General features: G+C 39.5%; 1 protein-coding gene, 1 long non-coding RNA gene and 1 pseudogene across 6 annotated transcripts; all 3 read right to left on the bottom strand.

Moving 5' to 3' along the window:
- Positions 1-1,283: 1,283 nt before the first annotated feature.
- On the bottom strand, positions 1,284-9,038 carry LOC309507290 (threonine synthase-like 1; annotated as a pseudogene). The gene is made up of 2 exons: positions 7,539-9,038; positions 1,284-3,069 (listed from the first exon to the last, which is right to left on the bottom strand). The product of its transcript is annotated as a threonine synthase-like 1 (transcript).
- Positions 4,247-7,409, bottom strand: LOC309507282 (uncharacterized protein). Of its 2 annotated transcripts, none has more exons than XM_082181449.1 (7): positions 6,717-7,409; positions 5,967-6,195; positions 5,625-5,858; positions 5,304-5,445; positions 5,102-5,204; positions 4,713-4,935; positions 4,247-4,592 (listed from the first exon to the last, which is right to left on the bottom strand). In XM_082181449.1, the coding sequence occupies exons 1-7, from the start codon at positions 6,919-6,921 to the stop codon at positions 4,457-4,459; spliced, it is 1,272 nt and encodes a 423-aa protein (XP_082037575.1). In that variant the 5' UTR covers positions 6,922-7,409; the 3' UTR covers positions 4,247-4,456. The 2 variants fall into 2 exon arrangements, with proteins under 2 accessions (XP_082037575.1, XP_082037574.1); XM_082181448.1 differs by having other exon boundaries at positions 4,713-4,939; positions 5,058-5,204; positions 6,717-7,407.
- Positions 9,039-16,477: 7,439 nt separating the features above from the next.
- Positions 16,478-20,486, bottom strand: LOC309507176. Of its 3 annotated transcripts, none has more exons than XR_014209070.1 (3): positions 20,402-20,486; positions 19,906-19,996; positions 16,478-17,261 (listed from the first exon to the last, which is right to left on the bottom strand). It is a non-coding gene; the product is annotated as an uncharacterized lncRNA (long non-coding RNA). The 3 variants fall into 3 exon arrangements; XR_014209071.1 differs by having other exon boundaries at positions 16,478-17,246; XR_014209072.1 differs by lacking the exon at positions 20,402-20,486 and adding an exon at positions 19,611-19,724 and having other exon boundaries at positions 16,478-17,013; positions 19,906-20,197.
- Positions 20,487-21,371: the final 885 nt, after the last annotated feature.

The raw sequence follows: 21,371 nt of genomic DNA, 5'->3' as shown, positions 1-21,371 counted from the left end.
GTGGACCCTGCTCCATACATGGATGAGGTACTTAAGATACCCATACTATCAGACCTTTGTGCGGAGTATGAGCGGCCAGACAAGGAGGAGGTCATCTCCACCATGGTGTCCAGATTCAATCATCAGCTGGTAGGAAACCAACATATCTGCCCTGATCATCTGGAAACTCACGGCGAACCCTCATCACCACACAGGCTGGAATCACGACACGTACCCGACGGCCAAGGAAACCCCAGCACCAGCTCACAAAGGAGCGATATGCCAGAAACCTGTAACGACTAAAACACAGGCACATGTACAGATAGTACTTTATTTTTCAGCAATGTCTTTGTTTTGTTTTGTTATAGCACAGCCTATGCTTCATTTTGTGCTTTCTTATAATTCTATGAAGACTCCTGAAGTTATTTCTTACTATTGTATATAAAATATTCACTAGTTTGTTTACAGTATGTATTGGTTTTGTAGAATCGGCAATGTTTATTTAATTACAAGAATAAAGTAAGATCCATCCACTAATTATTTATACAAATTGTGAAATAATTTTCTTGTATTTGCAGAGTGTATTGTGATATTAATAAATATTAAGTTTGTTCTGCCATATGTGTTGTCAATTTCATGGTTGCAATTCAGAATATAGCTAAGTTTTTACTTTTGTGCAGTCAGTATGTGTAGGTTGATTGTAGATGTAAATATATTATTATATTATATAGCCCTGCATTAACATTTTCAAACTTTAATAAAATATAAAAACACTATCGACACTTACTGTACAATTCCACGTAGACGCAAGGTTCCATTATCCTGGAAATCCAGACCTAAATCTAACTCGCTGAGCAAACTCAACTTGTGCTCTCGCGAGAACTCTGGAATACCAGGGTAAGGTTCCACAGTCGGCTCGATAAATGTATGCATTCTGAAGAGAATACACGTTTAAACAAACAGGATTCAATCCAGGATGCTCAGTCATTATATATATATATATATAAAGATATTGGGAAGAATGTTGATAAAGCAAACCGGTTTGGTTACCATTGACTTCTACTACATGAAGGGGAAAAAACGGATTAATTTCTCAATATTATTATTTTATTTGTATTTTTTTGTGTTTGACAGAATAAAGAAAGTAATTGAGGTCTGGAACAACATGAGTGTTTGAGTGAATGATGATGAACTATCTCTTCAAGAGGGAAAAACTTTTTGTTTGCCTTGTCAGTTTATTTATTTGTATTTCAACCCTTAAAGAAATAAGCTACACATGTCAACAACAGCAATAGGAATAAAAATGATCAATAAATTATTTTTATTAATAATATTCAAAAAGAATAATTCCACCAAGTAATATTTCATTATGTAACTGTAGACTGTTTGCTGTTGCCAGCAATTAAGCAACTATCAGTATAAACAGGCTTTTTTAATAAAGTTATCAACACTAAATTAATAAAACATCTGAGAGATTATGATAAAGTACAATTAAGACTAGTTTATGGACTTACATGAAAAGCATTTGAACTATATCTCATGACTTTAGATTTGATGGAAGTATAATGTTTGGGGTTTCTTGACAGACTTTGCCATCAAGTGGACATGTGCAGGTACTGCAGGTTTCACTGGACTCTCAGAAATGAGTCTTGTATCATAGTTTCTACTTCATCTGTGAGCTTGTTATAGTCAGCCTGACATACTTTATGTGGATGATGTCCACTGTTTCCCATGCACTTCAGCAGAGCGTCATGCATCTGCTCTCGGCCTCCAATGCTGCAGAGTTTATCCAACTGCTCAACAGGATCCGGTGGGATATCTTGACACTGAAGGGCTTTTAAGACAGCCGGAGCAAACTTCCCGTGGTGTGCAGTGGAGCATATCACAAGGTGCAGTGGAGCATATCGCAGGTTTTGTCATGTATACGATCGGCGACTACTTTCCCAACCGCTGTGTGAGTGTCCATTATGAAGCCTGTTGTAGTGTGCACCTCCTGTATGGCCCTCAAACAGTCTTCTTCAGAGCACCAACCAGCTTGAAGTTCCAGATTTATCTTCTGCCGTAAAGTCTCCGACACTTTAAAGATGCGCTCTCTTTCTAGATTCAAACACAGATCTCTGACAAGACTTCCATCCCCACCGGAAGCGTGATGGATGAACCTCTCAAGGTTGGAAGACTTCAGGATATCAATGGCAGGAGAGTTTGAAACCTGCAGCTTCCGGTTGCGGAGATCATACTTGCCACTAGCGATGAAGTCGGATATGATGCAGTTATGATTGGATGCACAGATCACCTTCCGTATGGGTATATCCCCATTTGTTTGGCATACAGGGCTGACATGGCATTGCCAAAGTTTCCGGTAGGGATGCACACGTCAATGGGGTCTCCGAAAGTCAGCGTGCGATTTCTAAGCAGGTCCATGTACGCCGAGCAGTGATAGACCACCTGAGGGAGCAGTCGGGCCCAGTTTATCGAGTTTGCGGTGCTGAGAACCGTGGCATATTCCACAGCTAAATGTCCGATCAAGCTCGAGTCCCCAAACATTCGTTTAATGCTCCTCTGGCAGAAGTCAAAATTGGACAGGACGCTGATGGACTTGGCATTGCCCTCCTGAAATCCTGTCATCTGTAGCTTCTGAATCTCACTCACTCCGTTCTCAGGGAAAACCACAAGCACGCCGATCCTCTCCCGGTCACTGTCTTTAAGATTTCTGAAGCCGTTCAGCACCGCGCTTCCGGTATCTCCAGATGTGGCCACTAGAATCAGGTAGTTGCACATCTGTGGCAGGCAGTGGGCAAACAGCTGAGGCATCAACTGCAGTGCCAGGTCTTTAAACGAGGCAGTTGGGCCGTGAAAGAGTTCTAGAAGATACTGATGATCAGTGAGGTGCTTTAGAGGCACAACCGACTGATCGGCGAAGTTCTGGCCGTAAGCACGACACACCATTGTGCTCAATTCTACAGGGGACACATCCATAGGATGGATACAGTTTTCCAGTATGGCCACAGCTCTCGTGGCATGGCTGGATATTCTCAACCATTCTGAAGGTTCCAGTTTGGGGAAACCTTTTTTTTGGTACGTAAAGCATACCTGTCAAGTTTTGGATTTGAAAATAAGGGAAATTTTCCGGCGCCCACCGCGAGCAGTCCCACCACCCCAACCAAGCTCCAGTATCCCTTACATTTTAAGACAGGTGTACAAGAAAGCTAAAATCACCACTTGTCAACCACTTTTAAACTACAATTGGCTTTATGCACAGCTGCACTACTTCCTGAACTTCAGCCAGCTCCTTTGTTTCCTGTCTGCCATTATTGGACAAACTGATTAATCCAGGTGTGCCTGACCTCAGTAGTCACAACAACAATAATCAGACACACCTGGATTAATCAGTTTGTCCAATAATGGCAGACAGGAAACAAAGGAGCTGGCTGAAGTTCAGGAAGTAGTGCAGTTGTGCATGAAGCCAATGATAGGCCTACCTTTGTAGACATTGACATGCTGTGAAGATTCATTATATCCTAAATGAAAACACAAAAGGGTATATATGAAGAGCATTTATTGAAAGGCTTATTTGCATATTTTCTGTTCATTTAACATTGCTTGTCTTTACATTTACATTTTATTTTCATTCCACACATTCTTTTCATTTCATATTGTTTTTGTTTTACAGTTTTTCCTTTTCATTTCACATAACTTTTCTTTAGTCTTTTAGTGAGTTGTTGTACAAATTTGTAGCAGACTTTGCATTCTTTAAGACTGTTTTGGAAGGAGTGTATTTGTGGGCTGGGCCAGAGTGGTTAATTTTACATGAGAGTAGAGCGCAAACAGTTCTGTTGTCTAACGTCATCCTATTCTCTGTAACAATCTTTCGTACCATGCTAAACACCCTTTCTGAACTTGCATTGCTATGGGGAATGCATAGTAAAGCCTTCATATGTTTTGGCAGCTCACTGAACCTCATGTCCTTTCCTACCAGGCCCCAGAATCTGTCGATTCTTTCTTCTTGGGGGAGTTGCTTACTATCTGTCACCTGATAGTCTGTGAATTCCTCTCTCATCTTATCCTCTTTCAACCTCAACTGAGGGAACAGGGCCCCTAGCCTTTCCACTGTAAAGTAAAACAAGTGTTTGACTGAACATTGCAGATCTAAACAAGTATCAAGTATACTGTGCCAATTAATTGTTTGGTTATCAATGGGGAACTGTCCCCAGAGGATGTTGTTATGATGCGATGTAAAGCCTTTTGAGACAAATTGTTTGAAAAAAAATGGGCTTTACAGATAAATTTGCCTTGCCTTGCCTAATATCAATAGGCTTTATGCACAACTGCATTACTTCCTGAACTTAAGCCAGCTCCTTTATTTCCTGTCTTACATTATTGGACAAACTGATTAATCCAGGTGTGTCTGACCATTGCTAGGGTGGTTGCTAGGGTAAGTAGTGGAGCTGGGCATAAAGCCTATTGGAAACTGTTTTTATTATCTACCTGTCCCTGGAGTTATGTTAAGACGAGCTGCAGGGTCCAGCACTTTCAGGTCCCTCAGGAGTGGATGGTCGAGGGGAAAGGAGGAGAACATCTTCTTAAGCACTGCCTCATAGAAGCTTCTCACAGTTCTACAACAGCATAAGAGTGAAAAAAATGCATTAGTGGTAATATTTTAGGCACACTACAGCCTATACTCTCATACTGTTAAAAGATGATATCATAATATAACTACTGGGTAATATACTCACTGAAAGATTTTCTTCTCGGCTGACACAGGGAGCTCAGCGCTTCTCATGAATGCCTTTGTGTCTGCTCCGATAAAAAGATCTTCATCAGCCAACTGATGTCCATCTCCATACTCCACCTCCCTGAGAGGTACAGCCACGATTGCCCTGGCTGGTATGAGGTAGCCCATGATCCTCTTCATCAGCCTGCACATCTCCTCTTCAAGTCTGTGAATTTGTATTCCCTCTGACTGCAGATAATATCAATGGTCACAACAAAATAACAGTGAAATAAGAATGCTACAATAAGCACAAACATTTAGTTATATCCTATTATTCACTCATTCACTCAATATCATTGACACCCACCTGGAAGGCAATGTTAAATTCAGATAAAGGCTTAAGGGCAGCACTCAGGAACAGGAAGTAGGTCTTCACGATTGGATCACGCAGATGGCTTGCCAGATCACGCACTTTAACACTCCTCTCCACCTCTTCATGACTGTTAAAGTAGGCCTACAGTACATAGAGATACAGGGTGGCAATACATGGTTAAAATTGAAATATAGCATGGTAAACTGTGTAGATATCTGCTGAGTGGAGTTACCATCCTACCTGTAGTGCATCCCACTGGTTCAGCACCCTCTGGATGCAGGTTAACAGACTCAGCCATCTGGTGCTGCAGTACCTGAGGAGCTTCAGGTGATCTGAATCAGTGAAGTCTACAAACTCTTTGTAGACTTCACATCTTTTTGCACTGAGAGATAGAAAATTACTCTGTTAGTGGTTGGAATTGTGAGTGTGTGTGTGTGTGAAGAATATGAACTGCAGGCCTACAAGGCTACCTTGTGCATGAGTTAGCCACATGCAATGTTGTTACATTGTAACACACAACATTAGGTGAGAGAAATAGCAGGCCTATATGTATGCATTTACCTTCTATCAAAGTGGGTGTATATCCCCACCAGGATGTCTTCCACTGGTACCTGGGCTGCTCTGATGCCACAGCCAGTGGCCAGCTGTACCAGGTGACAGATGCAGCCAAGGTCCTGGACGTGGGGCTGGCTGGTCTTCAGTCTGCTGATGACCGAGTTATGGCGGCCTTTCATAACACTCGCATTATCAGAGTTAAAGGCAATCAGGAGGTTATCCCATGGGATGCCTCTTTTTCTATTGGAAACAGGAAAAAAATGCCACAAAACGTCTCAGACAAAATGTAAGGTTGTAATTAAATACAATCTACTAAACATGTCAACAACACAGTGCAGTTCCCCTTACCTTAATGCTTCACTAAGCTTTTCATACAGATTTTCTGCATTTCCTACATTGCATGTAGGCATCTCCAGGAATCTTGTAGAGACCTGCAGAGTGGCCTCATCGTAGAGTCTAGTCAGGATGACGAATTCTTTTTCTGTTTTTCTATTGTTCGATTCGTCGCACATCAGTGAAAAGGGCTGAGATCGGCATGTTTTGGCCAACTCGTCCTCTAGTTCTGCTGCTATGGCACCTGTTGAGTGTCCAGTAATTAGCTAGTAAGTTAGCCTACAACACATGCCATGGGTTAATGCTCAAATGCATGGGCGTCAGTTTGGTTTGAAATGTGCTGGGTACAGAGACGCATTCGGAAGCGCATTTTCAGAAGTGCTGGGTACAATGACGCATTCATTTTTTTCTCTCTTTCGCGCAGGGTCGCTCGCTCAACACAGAAAATATGTGGAATAAGGGCTGCTTCCGACTAAAAGTTTTTTTTCTAGTCGACTAGTAGGCTAGTTGTTCATTTAAGTCATTCATAAGACGTCTAAATGTGTCTAAATACGCTGTGAATGGGAATGTGCATTATACGCTGAGTTTCGGTTCATTTATGAGACAAACTCCAGTTCACTCGCCGGCGCCTCCATGTCCCCACCGAACTCAACGCCTATGCTCAAATGTTAGAATATTCAAACACATTTCAAACCCATTTGATACCGTTTTAGCAAACGTACAGTAGCCCAGCAGTAAGAAAGATAGGTATGTTAGCTAACTTACCTTTGATGATTTGAGTAGCCTTAGTTTTTCCCGTTGAGTATTTTCGTGCAATAGCAGAGTCCGGGAACATGTCAGCTACACACTTGTTGAAGTCATCGTGGAAGGAGAAAGGAATGTTGTTTTTGGCACACAGCATTGCCATTTTTACCTCTGCACGTATGACCTGGTCTGCATCGGTGGCATTTCTCGTCACGAATGCTGACATCGCCTGGGCATGTTTTTGTCCCTCTAGCCCGCGCTTGTGCTTGGCGGATTTCTCGTGCTGAGAAACATCATTCCTTCCCCCGTGTGAGATGCTAAAATCAGTTACAAAACTTGCAAAACGCGTGACTGTCCCCCACCCTGCTCCTCTTCAGAAAATTAAATTCGCCGTCCCATTGATCACAGTATTTACATGCGATTTTAGATTTTTTGGCAGGAGTGCCTTCCGAGAAGGTCGTAGCGTCCATCATTCGTCTCAGTTGTATTTTTTTTTTCTGTTTTTTCCCGCGTTGTCACTCATCATCTGACCTCACACACTAACCTCGCGACAACTGCCACCTACAGTAGGCTACTGCAGGTGGCAGTTATCGCGAGACTAGTGACAGAGCTCAGATTGGTAATGTTTTTTTGTTTTTTTTTACTCCGCCCGGGCCCGGGGTATTATTATTTTTTAATAATTATTAAAAAATTATTTTTTTTAAAACGTAAACAAATTTTTTTTAATAACGCAGGTTAAAATACGGGAGATTTACGGGTAAATACTAATACGGGAGGACGGCGGGAAAGAAGGGTAAAATACGGGACTTTCCCGGCCAAAACGGGATACTTGACAGGTATGACATAAAGCCCTCCATCTGGTGCAAGACCCTCTATGACGACATCACTGAAGAACTTGGGGTCACTTGACATTTGGCTCCTCGTTGAAACAAACACCTCTGATTCTGAATCCTCATATCTGAGCAGAGTCCTCAGGACTTTATCAGCCACGTCCTCCACGGAGTCTCCCGTCCCACAAAGGACTCTCGCATCTAGCCATTTCTCATAAAACTGCTTCCTGTAATGTAATATCTCTCTCATAGAAACACCAGCATCCTGACCCACAATCCTGTTCACCTTCATTCGAGAGAGTCTCTGCATGATATCTTCTGTGTCCACATCCAGGTACACGGCCAGTCCAGAGCGCTTCAGGTGCCGCATGGCGTCCGAATGCAGGGGATTGGAGCCGGTCAGAGAGATGACACTTCCTGTGGCTGCAAACCTGCACACTGCTTTACCTTCTTCTTCAATAAAACCATCACCACCAATTTCAGAGAGCTTGTCTGCCACACTCATTCCCCACGTCCTTTCGAGAACATTGTCATCTATATCAATAACAGGCATACCTAGTCTGTGTCCCAGAATCCACCCTACACAGGTCTTCCCTGCTCCAGGAGGACCCATCAGGAGAATGTTTCTTTCATGCGGTTTAGAGTTTTGATTTGATAGCCGTGCTGTAGTGAAGTATGAAGGAGCAAATAGCAGGTGGGTCCTCAGCTTGCTCACTTTAGCCAACAGCTGGCCGAAACTTGCAGGGATCATCTTGGAAAAAAGATCAAATAATCTAGGAAGCAGAAATATGTTTCAGAATTAAAATCATGTCAGTAGATTACAGATAATTTGCTAAAATACAAAATGTAATGTTTAGGCCTGGTTTCACAGACAGGGCTTAGAGTAAGCCAGGATTAGGCCTTAGTTAAATTAGAGCATTTGAGTAGCTTTAATAAACGTGTCTTAGAAAAAACATGACTGGTGTGCATCTTGAAACAAAACAATGGCACTGACATATTTTAAGATATGTCAGTGCAAGATGCTTTTAGTTAAAACAGCTCAAACATACATTTTAGTCTGGGACTATCTTAAGACTTGTCTGTGAAACTGAGGGATATTGTATAGGCCTTTATCACAACACAATAGAACGCTGGAAGTAGCCGTGAAGCAGTGTACGGCGTCTTCCGGTTATTGCACTGGACTACTTCGCTCTCGCATCTGCCAAAAGTTTCTTTTTTTGTTTTGTTTTCTTGATTCCATTTTAATGGTTTGATTAAATTGCTTTTCATCTAAAGGTGTAACTACTTAACCACCGGAAGTGCGAGTACACTGCTTGGTGATTTCGAACGTTCCAAAACCAGGAAATGAGATAAAGGCCTATTGGTTTAATCTATGTAAAGATTTGTTTTAATAAAGACACAGCCCGTCCCAATGGAACCCTAGGCCTTCGACGTCTTTCTCCAGTTCCACGCTTTCATGACATAACGCTGCTTTGTCTGTCGGGTGTAAGTCTGCTTCCTTCTGAAACCTAAAATGACAAATGGGACACCCTGCAGTCTTGTGGTACACCACAGATGCACATGAAGTGTGCCGTTTAGAACAGGGCCTTAAAAGTCACAATGAAACGCAAGTATAGACAGATCTTTTCTTCTGCATTGTGATATCTTAATGTAACAAATTATTGAAAGGAATAATAGTAGGACTTTCTTCACGCCCAGACTAAACTTACCAATTCACAAAATTAACGGAATGCATACCTGATATAAAAAATTGGATGACTAGTAATTTCCTACTACTTAATTCTGAAAAAACAGAGATTCTAATTATTGGACAAAAAACTCCCTCACGTAATAACCTAGAATACTGTCTAACACTTGATGGCTGCTCTGTTAAGTCTTCATCGTTGGTTAGGAACCTGGGTGTGCTCTTTGATACCAATCTTTCATTTGAAAGTCACGTGTCTAGTATCTGTAAAACAGCATTTTTCCATCTTAAAAATATATCTAAATTACGTCATATGCTCTCAATGACAAATGCGGAACAATTAGTTCATGCGTTCATGACATCAAGGCTAGATTATTGTAATGCTCTACTGGGTGGTTGCCCTGCACGCTTAATAAACAAATTACAGCTGGTCCAAAATGCAGCAGCTCGAGTTCTTACCAGAACCAGGAAGTATGACCATATTAGCCCGGTTCTGTCAACACTGCACTGGCTTCCTATTAAACATTGTATACATTTAAAAATACTGCTGATTACTTACAAAGCACTAAATGGTTTAGCTCAGCAGTACTTGAGCGAGCTCTTAACGCATTATAGTCCTTCACGTCTATTGCGATCTCAAAATTCCGGCCAGTTAATACAGGGTGTCTACAGATAACAAGTTAAATTTAAGACTTTTTAAGACCTTTTTAATGCCACTTTGAATTAAATTTAAGACCAAACCTGTGATGGAAATACACATTATATTGCATACGTATATGTAATATTTAACCTAAGTAATTGAAATAATTTAATATTAACTACTTGTTTATTGAACTAAAATCAATGTAACATTTGCAATCGTGAGAATATTCAGCAAAATAGCTCCCGTCATGTTATGTTACTTAACTATATCACATGTTATAAATAAATAAAAAAACAACATTTAGAATTTCTACCTCAGTATGTTTCTTCTGTGAGTTTTTTTATGTGTGCCGTTATGCTCATTTGTTTTGATTTCTTACTATAAAATCTATCACAGAGACAAGCAGAGCGAGCCTCAACAGCGTTACCAGAAAAAGCCTACATTATCATTATCAATAGCAGTTTAAGTAATAAAATCTGAATCATTCTCGCGATTCGATGCTTCACTGGTTATTTGACGGACATTAGGTCCGTCAGACTGGAGAAATTTTAGCGGTAATGTGACCAGAAATATTTAAGACCTATCGAATCTGAATTTAGGACATTTTAATACTTTAAGGCCTTTTATTAGGAACATTTTATTTAAGACTTTTTAAGGACCCGCGGCCACCCTGAATAACCAAAATACAATTAAATATATCTAATAAAATATATATTTTAAAGTTAAATAACCAAAATACTATGTTTGATAGTTATACTTATAATTTTGTTTCTATTACATGCAGTTCTAACTTGAGCTCTTAGCTCTCCGGTTAGAATATTGGCTTCTTACTGACCCTTTAAAGGTATAACGTTACTCCACCGAAAAATTAAAATTCTGTCATCATATACTCACCCTCATGTTTTTTCAAACCTGTATGAATTTCTTTCTTTTGCTGAACAGAAAGGAAGATATCTAGAAGAATGTCAGTAACCAGACAGTTTTAGATACCATTGACTTCCATAGTATATATTTTTTTCCTACTATGGAAGTCAATGGTATCTAAAACTGTCTGGTGGAGTATACCTTTAAGAAACACAGAACTCACTCTTGCACTCACACTTACAATCTCACACACACACACACACACAGATATGTGGTTTATGAGGACTCTCCATAGGCGTAATGGTTTTTCTAATGTACAAACTGTATAATCTATCCCCCTACACTAACCCTACCCCTAAACCTACCAATCACAGATTTAGTATGTTTTTTAAGCCGTTTGGTTTAGAAGGACACATATGTCCTCATAAACCATGTTTACGTTGTAATACCCATGTCATTATACACATTTGTGTCCTCATAAACCATATACAAGAACACACACACACACACACACACACACACACACACACACACACACACACACACACACACAATAACACACTATATTTTTTTATTAGCCCCGGGTCTAGCCGGACAGCCTGTGTGGGTGTGGGTGTGTGGTGTGGTCATTGAAAATGTGTTCAGATATATATTCTTCACAGAAAATGAGCCAAGGCCAATGAGTCTGAGTTTGAAAAAATAATTAATCGTATAATTTTTCTCTTGATAAAAAATGAAACCGGGTCCTACAGACCCGAACACCATACAAGGGTTAAAACGACACTAACGAGACGCTTAACAACACAGCGTACAAAACAAACATTTTATATAGATATCATATTCTAATTAAATGAATACTTACAATCACAGAAATAATGTCCTTGGCGATGGTCAATTTGCTGCTGCTCGTATCCGAAAGCTGAATCACAGCTGTTCTAAATAAGCTACATATGATTGGTTAATAATAATCCTATTTCAGTATCTTGCCGCACTATTGGCTCGACTGATATAGTAGGCAACCGCGTTTGCCTGCATATTTACGGGTCGTGCAATATCATTTCGGGGGAACATGTGCAATAAATGGGAGTGGCAACACTTTTCATATCGTTGAGAATAAAACAACCGTCCCAACTTTACAAATCCAGGTTCTCTCTCCATGGGGATCATCCATTTCGAAAAGTAAAGCAGATACGGAACCTCGGCCCACGCGAGATGCAATGCGATTGGTTGCTGGACCAGCCAATGGAATTAATATGTGTAATATTAATATTTAAAATTGCCTAGTCATTAGATTTGTGAATTCTTTTTCTGAAAAACAAAATTATATCATTAATCTTTTAATTATTTTGGCAAAGTTTTAAATCCATAAGACAAAAATAACTCAAAAGAAACCCTCCTATATTACCTTTTATAACACTGATCTCACAATATACTTAGAATATCTTTTAAACATGAGATCACAAAACAAAAAGCTTATAAAAACAATACAAATTTTAAAGCTTTTCAAATACATATAACTGCCCTGATATTATAAACTTTAATTTCTGCATTTATTATTTATTTTATTATTATTATGTACATTTATACTTTAGTTGTTGTTGTTATTCTTTGGTTTATACATTTTGAATTGTATTTACAGTGCCTTGTATTCATTTTGTTTTTTTGTTGCATTGTAGGCTACTTGAAATGTTTGTAATTTAACTAAATAAATAAAAAGCACAATATGTTATGTATACCATACGTAATAAGATGTATTTCTAAAATCAATACTTTCAATATTATAATATTATATATTATATGACGTTACTGTCACAAAAATAGCTTTAATGGTTCTGTTTTTTTGTTTTTTTTTAAGCAAGTCTGGAGGCTAATGAAATGAAACAGTAACGCTATTTCTGAGGATATTTCTATTGTATTGTATTGTCTTGTATTTTGTACTGATTTTCTTGCAGGTTGGCGATGGCGCGTAATTTCATGATGGGTGGAAGAGGAAGTGAGTGCTTTAATTTTTAATTTATTTGTTATGGTGTGTTGTACAATGACTGACTGATCCCATTTGATCCCATTTATTTGATTCATTGCATGTGAAATAAACTTGAATTGAATTTGAGTAACTTAACTGAAGTAAAAATCTGTAATTGACCACAGACATTGATTATTGATTATTATGATTAAACTAACGTTATGTGATATGTGAAATATTCCATCCTTAGAGCACTCCAGATCCAGGAGAGCTGCTTTCGGTCAGACGGCTGGTCGGGAGGTTTGGACGTCCGATTCTGATGACCGTGATCAGGATCCGCTGCCCCGAGATGGACAAAGTAAGTTACACAATTTCCTTACTTGAGTGAAAGTAAGTTACAGATACTTTTGGTCAAATATTACTCAGTTACAAGTAAAAGTTGAAAAGACTGATTTTTACTTGAGTAAAAGTACAGAAGTACTTGTTTTTAAAAGTACTTAAGTATCAAAAGTAAAAAGTAAATGTCATTGCACTGTTTTATTATTGTTTGTAATACTTACAGTACCTTATGCCTCTGAATCTATGCCTGCCTACCTACCCACCCTCATATCAATATATCATTTATTTCTAGAACACAGTTCCTGTAGTGGGATTGAATGTGAGATTGAATAAGTGCTCTCAATAACGTCCACAATAGTTTCGGGCTGTTCCCTCAAATAGTGCCCTATTTAAAGATTTTTGGCTTTTAGGATGAATATGTCAGCCACTGTTATAAGCTAGTGTGCTCCAAAACAATGACAAAATGAGCATTTAAAAGACCAAACCCAACATTGAAAATGAAAGTCAGATTGATGTCAGAATCCAACTACTTTCTACTCAAGGACCTTGACATAAATGTAACGTTAGTGGAGTAAAAAGTATGATACTTGTCTTTCAAATGTAGTGAAGTTAAAGTAAAATGTTTCCAGAAAAAATAGTACTCAAGTAAAGTACAGATACTCAAAAAGTGTACTTAAGTACAGTACTCAAATAAATGTACTTTGTTACTGTCCACCTCTGCCGCTGCCAGACCCGACCCAGACACAGAGCCAGGATCGTCCTGGATATTTACCATCTCTGTCTTCTGAGTTTTCTGTTTCTGTGTCCACAGGTCAGGCTCACGGGACGAGGGCGAAGCAGAACCCAGATGTTGGACGTCCGTCCACTTCATCTAACCACTCTCGCAGAGGTCAGAACAGGGCAGGATATAGGCATGGGCAAGGAGGGGCAATGCCCTCCCAAATGCCGTGACTGCCCCCCAAACGTGATGGCATGTAAAGATCCCAAATTTAAAAAAATATTTCAAGAAAAATGGTCAGAGTGAGCGCTCTCTGCTCTCTATCCCTCATTCAAAGTAGCTACTGATTGGTAGATGCATAGGGAGGGCGTGGCCAGTCGCTTCACCGGCTTGTGGTGAACCTGCTGAGCTTCACGTCTCAGTCAGTCACTGCAGAGCGGAGTACGCAGACACACTGTCGTCAGCTGAGCTCAGCCCCTGTTTTGAGTTTCCTTCGCCGTCAGTCACTGAAATTATTTGGTTACTCTTTCTGTAAGCGTTCTCATTCCCTCCATATCTCTCTATCGCTTTCTCTTGTAATTTGCACCGAGTGACGAGTCGAGTATGCGCCGATTTCTGGTTGCTAAAGCTAGCACTGGCAGCAGCAACGAGGCTGCTAGGGCATTAGCTGCAGCAGAGACCGAATCACCCGGCTCGTCGGGTGATACTGCTCCTCGACTCGCTACAATTTCTAACCCCCGTGCCCAGTCCAGTACCAGTACACCTAGTTCTAGTTGCACAAGACCCGCAGCCCCCGTCGCTCCCAGCCCATCCGTGGCTGTTGCGGATAAAAAAAATAAAATAAAAAACCCAAAAGAAATAAAAAAGATTGAAATAAAAAACGAAAGGACAGACAGACAGACAGACAAGACAGACAGGAAGACAGACAGACAGACAGACAGATAAAAAAAAAAAAAGAGATAAATGCAGCCTCAATTCTGGCTCACGAGAAGGCCATAACAACAGGTCTAGATATGGACGCATTTGTTAGGACTTTTGCACAGAAAAGCAGACGACTGATGCTATAATGACTGATATAAGCCATGCTGTGTACAGAGCTAAAGAAATGAAAACAAAACCCCCCCAAAAAAGAAATAAAAAAGATTGAAATAAAAAACGAAAGGACAGACAAAGACAGACAGACAGGAAGACAAACAGACAGACAAAAAAAAAAAGATAAATGCAGCCTCAACAGGGCACAAGCCAGTGTCCTATTTGTGCCGGTCCCAAGCCCGGGTAAATGCAGAGGGTAGTGTCAGGAAGGGCATCCAACATAAAACCTGATAAGACAAATCAAATGGATCAAAGGAGCTGATAGATTAGAGCTGGGCGATATAGGATTTTTTCATTTCACAATATATTTTTTCATTTCTGGCCATATCGATATATATCACAATATAAAATCAAATCACTATATTTGTCAAATTTAAATGTTCCGTTAAATGACTTGCCCCCCCTGATATTCTACCTGCACCCCCTAGTGGGGCTGGCTGAATCCGGCCCTGTTAGTTATGATATGAAAAAAAATCTCAGCTCTCAGATTCTGTCAATTTTATTACGAAATTCAAACAATAAATACCGTTTTGGTGCTTGTAATTGTGACGCGACAGATCCCTAGCGGCACGTGACCCGATCATCTCTACTAGCTATAGTAAATAAACACGAATGAACAATGTTGAAAGAAACAGTACAGCTTACCAAAATGTAGCCTATATTCTTCATACATAATATCGATCAATCAATCAAACAAAGGGGTCAATAAAACAGCTGGAGAACAATTATGTCACATAACATTTACCTCAGGAAAGCCATTTAATGACCATAATATAGGCACGTTAGTTGGCTAGAAAAAGAGCTATAGAGAGTATTTTGCTAAATATGTGTACTATATTACATATTTATTATATTTGTACTTATATCATTAAATAAAGTTGTTATTATAATAAAAACGCATTATATTTAATTTGAGTTATTTTTAACCTTAAATAATAGGCCTACTACCAGCTGATAGGGCTGTCTAGCCTATGTATTTTTTTTTCTTGAGAAAAATGAACGCCTATCTTGTGTACCTAACATGTATCCAAATGAGTCAATATTAAATCAAATCGCAAGAATTGAATTGAAATCGTGACATTTGTTTCAAGAAATGTGTTTAAAAAAAAAAAAGTAGCTTTCCAGAAATTGTACCATATAAACATTGTAACATGTTGTCACTAAACCTAATAAAATTCAGTTTAGTTACTAAAATGTTTTGACAATCACAATACACTTATTGTGATGCAAGTTTTTTTTGCAAATAAAAATAAAAAGTTTTTTTTGTCTATAAAACGCAGATAGCAGGCCGGGTGAAACCCGTAGTTGTTGGGACATCAGAGACCGGTTTGTCCAGGAGGGAAACATGTTTATTAGCAATAGCTGAAGTGTCCGACGTTTTGAGCCATTCCTACGCACATTGCTTGATTTTTTTCCCCATCGGACTTCAGTAAAGGGCTGCGGACCTTTCCCACCATCTTTTCCGACATGAAGAATACACTTTACGGGTGTTAATCGAGCTTGATCGCCGCTATCAGATGAAGATGCGCTGCTTACGTCCTCCTCCATGTTTACATGTGCGTAGTGATATTGGCTTGATTTCGGCTGGGACCTACTTACATTTTCTATGCTGATTGGTTGAAAATCAATCTCAACAGTTTTATATGTCTCAATACGCAGTCAATATAGTGCGCCAATAAATTACAATTTCTCATTAACTGCAGGATAATGCGTGGAGAACTTTTTGCTTGGATACCTTTTATTTACGTTGAACATATTGAGCAAAAGAAAAAGTAGTGCCCCGTTTGTCGGAACGAAACTGAACGATACAGCTCACGTACAGCGGCCTAAGAGTCAGACAATAATGGAGAGACTCAAGAAGTGACAACATGTAGAATGCAACAGTACATTTCTGAATGGTTAGTTGATGAATTTAGGTAGCTTATGTGTCATCTTCTATTCATTGATTAGCATTTTTTAAGGACTTCAACATTACACACTAACTAAAGTTAAAAAAGTGAAATCATAATCAACCACCCCTTCAAGCGTGTGACGGAAATGTCTCGCCCCTTACCATATTTGGAACTTCAGCTCCAGAAGCAATAATGGCAGGTGATCATGTCAGAACTACCTTATCAATTCGAGCTCGATTCTGATCCGGAAAATGCAGATGTCCAAGATGAGCGATCATCTTTGCATGGCGGCGCTGGCGGCAACAATAATACAGCGAGAACAAAAGTTACGACATTGTTTCTACTCAGACAATTCATGGGACCATATCATCTGAACATATTTCCAAATGAAATAACCCTTTAAAGGCCCATAATAAAAGAGATGTCTGTTTTAAATGAATTTCTTGAAAACAATGTCTAAACCCTCCTCAAGTGCTTTTCATCCAAACAGTATGAAGATCTTACATATGATGATTATCATCAAAAACTAATTAAATCTGTTCTGTTATAGTTCAGTTCAGCAGGAGAGATCAGAACCCGAGCCCAGCTGTGTGTCTTTGAGGAGTGACGGGTCTATGGGTCTTCCAATAGATTTTAAGAATGACGATACACAGACTGATCTCAGGTAGGCTACAACATTTCTTAAAGACATTTAAATATTTTAATGAAAGAGATTTTTGAATAGTCAGTAGCAAATTCTTAAAATATGAAAACATACTTACAGGCTGTGTGTGAGTCAGAAGCGCCAGAATGTACATGCAAATATGGAATTGCCCCACTTTTTAGAATCAGCTTTGTGCACAGCCTGCCTTGTACTCTCGCAGGGTCTGGAAACAGTCCTCCGAAAATTGTGCAGCACACAGTCGAATGTTTTAGTTGTACTGTTCTGGAACAGTTGTAAATAAAGTTTAAGCATTGTTTTCTAATTGTGTCCTCTTTTGGAAGGCCAAACTCATTTAGTTTGGCTTTCACAGCGAAAAACACAGTGTCTCTACGACATGGCGGCGCTGGCGGCAACAATAATACAGCGAGAACAAAAGTTACGCCTTCTTTCTTTGCGTATAAATTTATTTATGAAACTCTGCCCCCACTCTCTGACCTAGATTTGTTGGGGCGTGTTTGAAAGAAGAGTTTTAGGAAGGCGTGGCTAACCTGCTCTGTCTGTCGGTCTCCGTGTCCTCTTTGCTTCGCGATTTTTCTGTGCGTGAGAAAATGGATGTGTGGCGTGAGAGCGTGTGAAAAGTGTCAATTGCGTGAGTCTCACGGTGAATGCATGAGAGTTGGCAGCTTATAGCTTACAGCTTATAGTCTGTTATTATATTTTGGCTTAATTCTATTTGTTATTCAGATTTTACCTCAAATATTACCTTTGAATTGGAACAACATAATGAGAAGTAATTAGAATGTTAATGCTACACTAGAAATTTTCTTGATAATCTTGTAATGTTTACTGTCCCTAGATAGCAACTTCAGGTATATCACACATTTCAAACTGGTTTATTTTGTATTTCAAGTGGTAATTCGGCATTTTTGGGTTTATATGATAAACAGGTTTGAAAGTGCAAAATTCCCTATGGTTTCCCTTTTTTTTTAAATGGGCACCTTTAGCATCATTTTTCTCAAAAACTGCAAGGTTGTGTGTGGAGAACTTTTTCCTAAGGAATCTCTATATATTTCTGATGTTAAATATAAAAAAAAGTAGGTAGTGCCCCACTTGGTGGAACGAAACCCTATTTCTAGGCCTCTTTTAGGCTACCGACAGCGGCCTACTGCCATTATTGCTTCTGGAGCTGATGTTCCAAATATGGTAAGGGGCGAGACATTTCCGTCACACGCTTGAAGGGGTGGTTGATTATGATTTCACTTTTTTAACTTTAGTTAGTGTGTAATGTTGAAGTCCTTAAAAAATGCTAATCAATGAATAGAAGATAACACATAAGCTAAATTCATCAACTAACCATTCAGAAATGTACTGTTGCATTCTACATGTTGTCACTTCTTGAGTCTCTCCATTATTGTCTGACTCTGGTTTGAACATAAACATTGACATTTTCAGTGCATGTCTGTATGAGGTAAAAGGATAAAATATCTGTGGGGTATTTTGAGCTAAAACTTCACATACACACACTGGGGACATCAAAGATTTATTTTACATCTTGTGAAAAGAGCATTATACCACCCCTTTAAGGTTATTGGGCCAATCACAATGTACTGGCTAGCTGGCCAATCAGAGCACGCTGCGCTTTTCAGAACGATGAGCTTTGTAAAAATCAACGCATTTCAGAAAGGCGGGGCATAGAGAAGCAACAATAATGTACAGTATGTGTAGAATAATGAGTTTGTTTGTTTTTTAACCTAAAACCGCATAAACACATTGCATTACACCAAATACACAAAATAATGTTCTTTTTAGAACCGTCATATGACCCCTTTAATTGTATTACATTGATACCATCTGTTGGTCATTTTTGGAGGAGTCATTTTGGAGGAGGTTATAATGGGTTTGAGGTCAGAATATAGAATAGGGTATTTTTTTGAGCTCTGAATATACATGTAAGGCCACAGCAGCACTGCTGCACATTACCTGCAATTCCACAACGCCCAGGTACAAACAAAAAGGACTGCAGTCCATTTAAAATGACCACAAAAGCTGGGTGTTTCAAATATTATAAGCATCTCTTTCAATAAAATGCTATTTATCTGATTCCAAGCCATGAAATTGGAACACTCATAGATATGTCTCTCTTGCATCAGGTGAAGACAATGTCTATTATGAATATCATACATACAAAATACAAAACACCATAATATTAAAATGTTAATCATGTCTTTAAGAAATGTTGTAGCCTACCTGAGATCAGTCTGTGTATTGTCATTCTTAAAATGTATTGGATAATCCATAGACCCGTCACTCCTCAAAGACACACAGCTGGGCGCTGGTTCTGATCTCTCCTGCTGAACTGAACTATAACAGAACAGATTTAATTAGTTTTTGATGATAATCATCATATGTAAGATCTTCATACTGTTTGGATGAAAAGCACTTGAGGAGGGTTTAGACATTGTTTTCAAGAAATTCATTTAAAACAGACATCTCTTTTATTATGGGCCTATAAAGGGTTATTTAATGTATTCATTTAAAGTACCTGCAAACTGGAGAAAAATCTTCATCTCTGGATGTTTGTCTGTCATCCATGATGAAGCTGAACAGTTGAAACAGTCTGATCTCCACTGACACTGGATGTAAATGACGAACAAACACAAAACTAAAGTAATTAAACTTAATTAAACATCTTTATCAATGATCTGATCATGAGAGTTGGAGGTAAATAGATAATGACATCGATGCGTTCACTCAAAAAAGTAATTTGAAAAATCATCACATAGCCTAACTTACAGCACGATACACAAAAGAAACCCCGTTCCTTTACTACAGGATGAAAAATGTCAAACACGTCCTTTCAGAAAAAAAGTATTAATGTGGACGTCGCCTGTAAAGGGCCTCAAGACATAAAAAGTCCCCTTGATCCAAATTTAGTCTAGATATCCAACCGATTCACAAACTCCTCCATCTTTTCCATCAAGTAGCTAGTACACACATTCCTGTCTACGGTTTTATAAAAGTTTCTGTGAAATACTTACTAATATTTTGTATCGGAACTTAGGAATCGACTGTCTGATTACATGGCGAAACATCAGCTTCCCTTTCAAGGGAACTCGAGCTGCGTCGAGACGCGGTGGGAACGCCCTGCGTGATTGCGTCGTGAAGCACGTGTATAACCAGTCCAATGGAAAGACGAGACGTAATAGGCGGGTGACGTCATTGACCAATGCTCGATGCAGAGTCAAATGGGACCAATGCTCGATGCAGAGTCAAATGGGAGGAGCTAGAGTTCTAGCTCACCCTTGCTGGATCTAGTGCGAGTTCAACCGTGATGGAGGAAGGACAAGTTTGTTTTGATGCGCAAGATGCTGGCATACATCATATTGTATTTTTCTCTAATATTTGTCGTGATTATGATTAAATATTTATCGTTTCTGTGACAAACGCGTAAACACCTAATAAGAACATTGCTCACACTGTGTGTGTGTTTCTAAAAACGGTTGAAACGTATCTATGTAGCCTATTATTTTATCTTTATAACGGTTTCGTTGTTTTCCTCACTTTTAAAGGTGAACTCGGCAACTCTAGCGAACTCTAGTCACTTCTTCGCTGATTTTTCCTTTTGTTGTCGCATGTTTTCCCCACGAGCTCCCCCTACAGCTGTGGGGGGGCGTATATTTCACAACACGGTCGTAAAAAACTCACTTGCGGCGGCCTCCTCCCCCTCTCTACCGCTGCTCATGTGCATTTGTTTTGATCGGAGCAAGCCAACTGTATCGTGTGGAGCTATGTCTACCGAGGTGGGTCATCTGGTAATACATCATACATGCGTGTGTGTTTATGTCGAATTGCCGTAAAGCAATTCGTGTTTCGCGCTCGTTCTCGTTCTCGCTTCTCACGATACTTCCAATTTCTATCTTGCCGGGACGGTAGTCCCCAAGTTGCAAGGTTGGTTTTCCAGCGGGGAAAGTCACCAATATCACCAGAACAGGTTGTTTAACCATCCAA

Source organism: Leuciscus leuciscus, assembly GCF_965113295.1.
Source record: "Leuciscus leuciscus genome assembly, chromosome: 10".
Classification (NCBI taxonomy): domain Eukaryota; kingdom Metazoa; phylum Chordata; class Actinopteri; order Cypriniformes; family Leuciscidae; genus Leuciscus; species Leuciscus leuciscus.
Note: the sequence above shows the minus strand (reverse complement) of the source record. Positions and strands in the feature narration are given on the sequence as shown.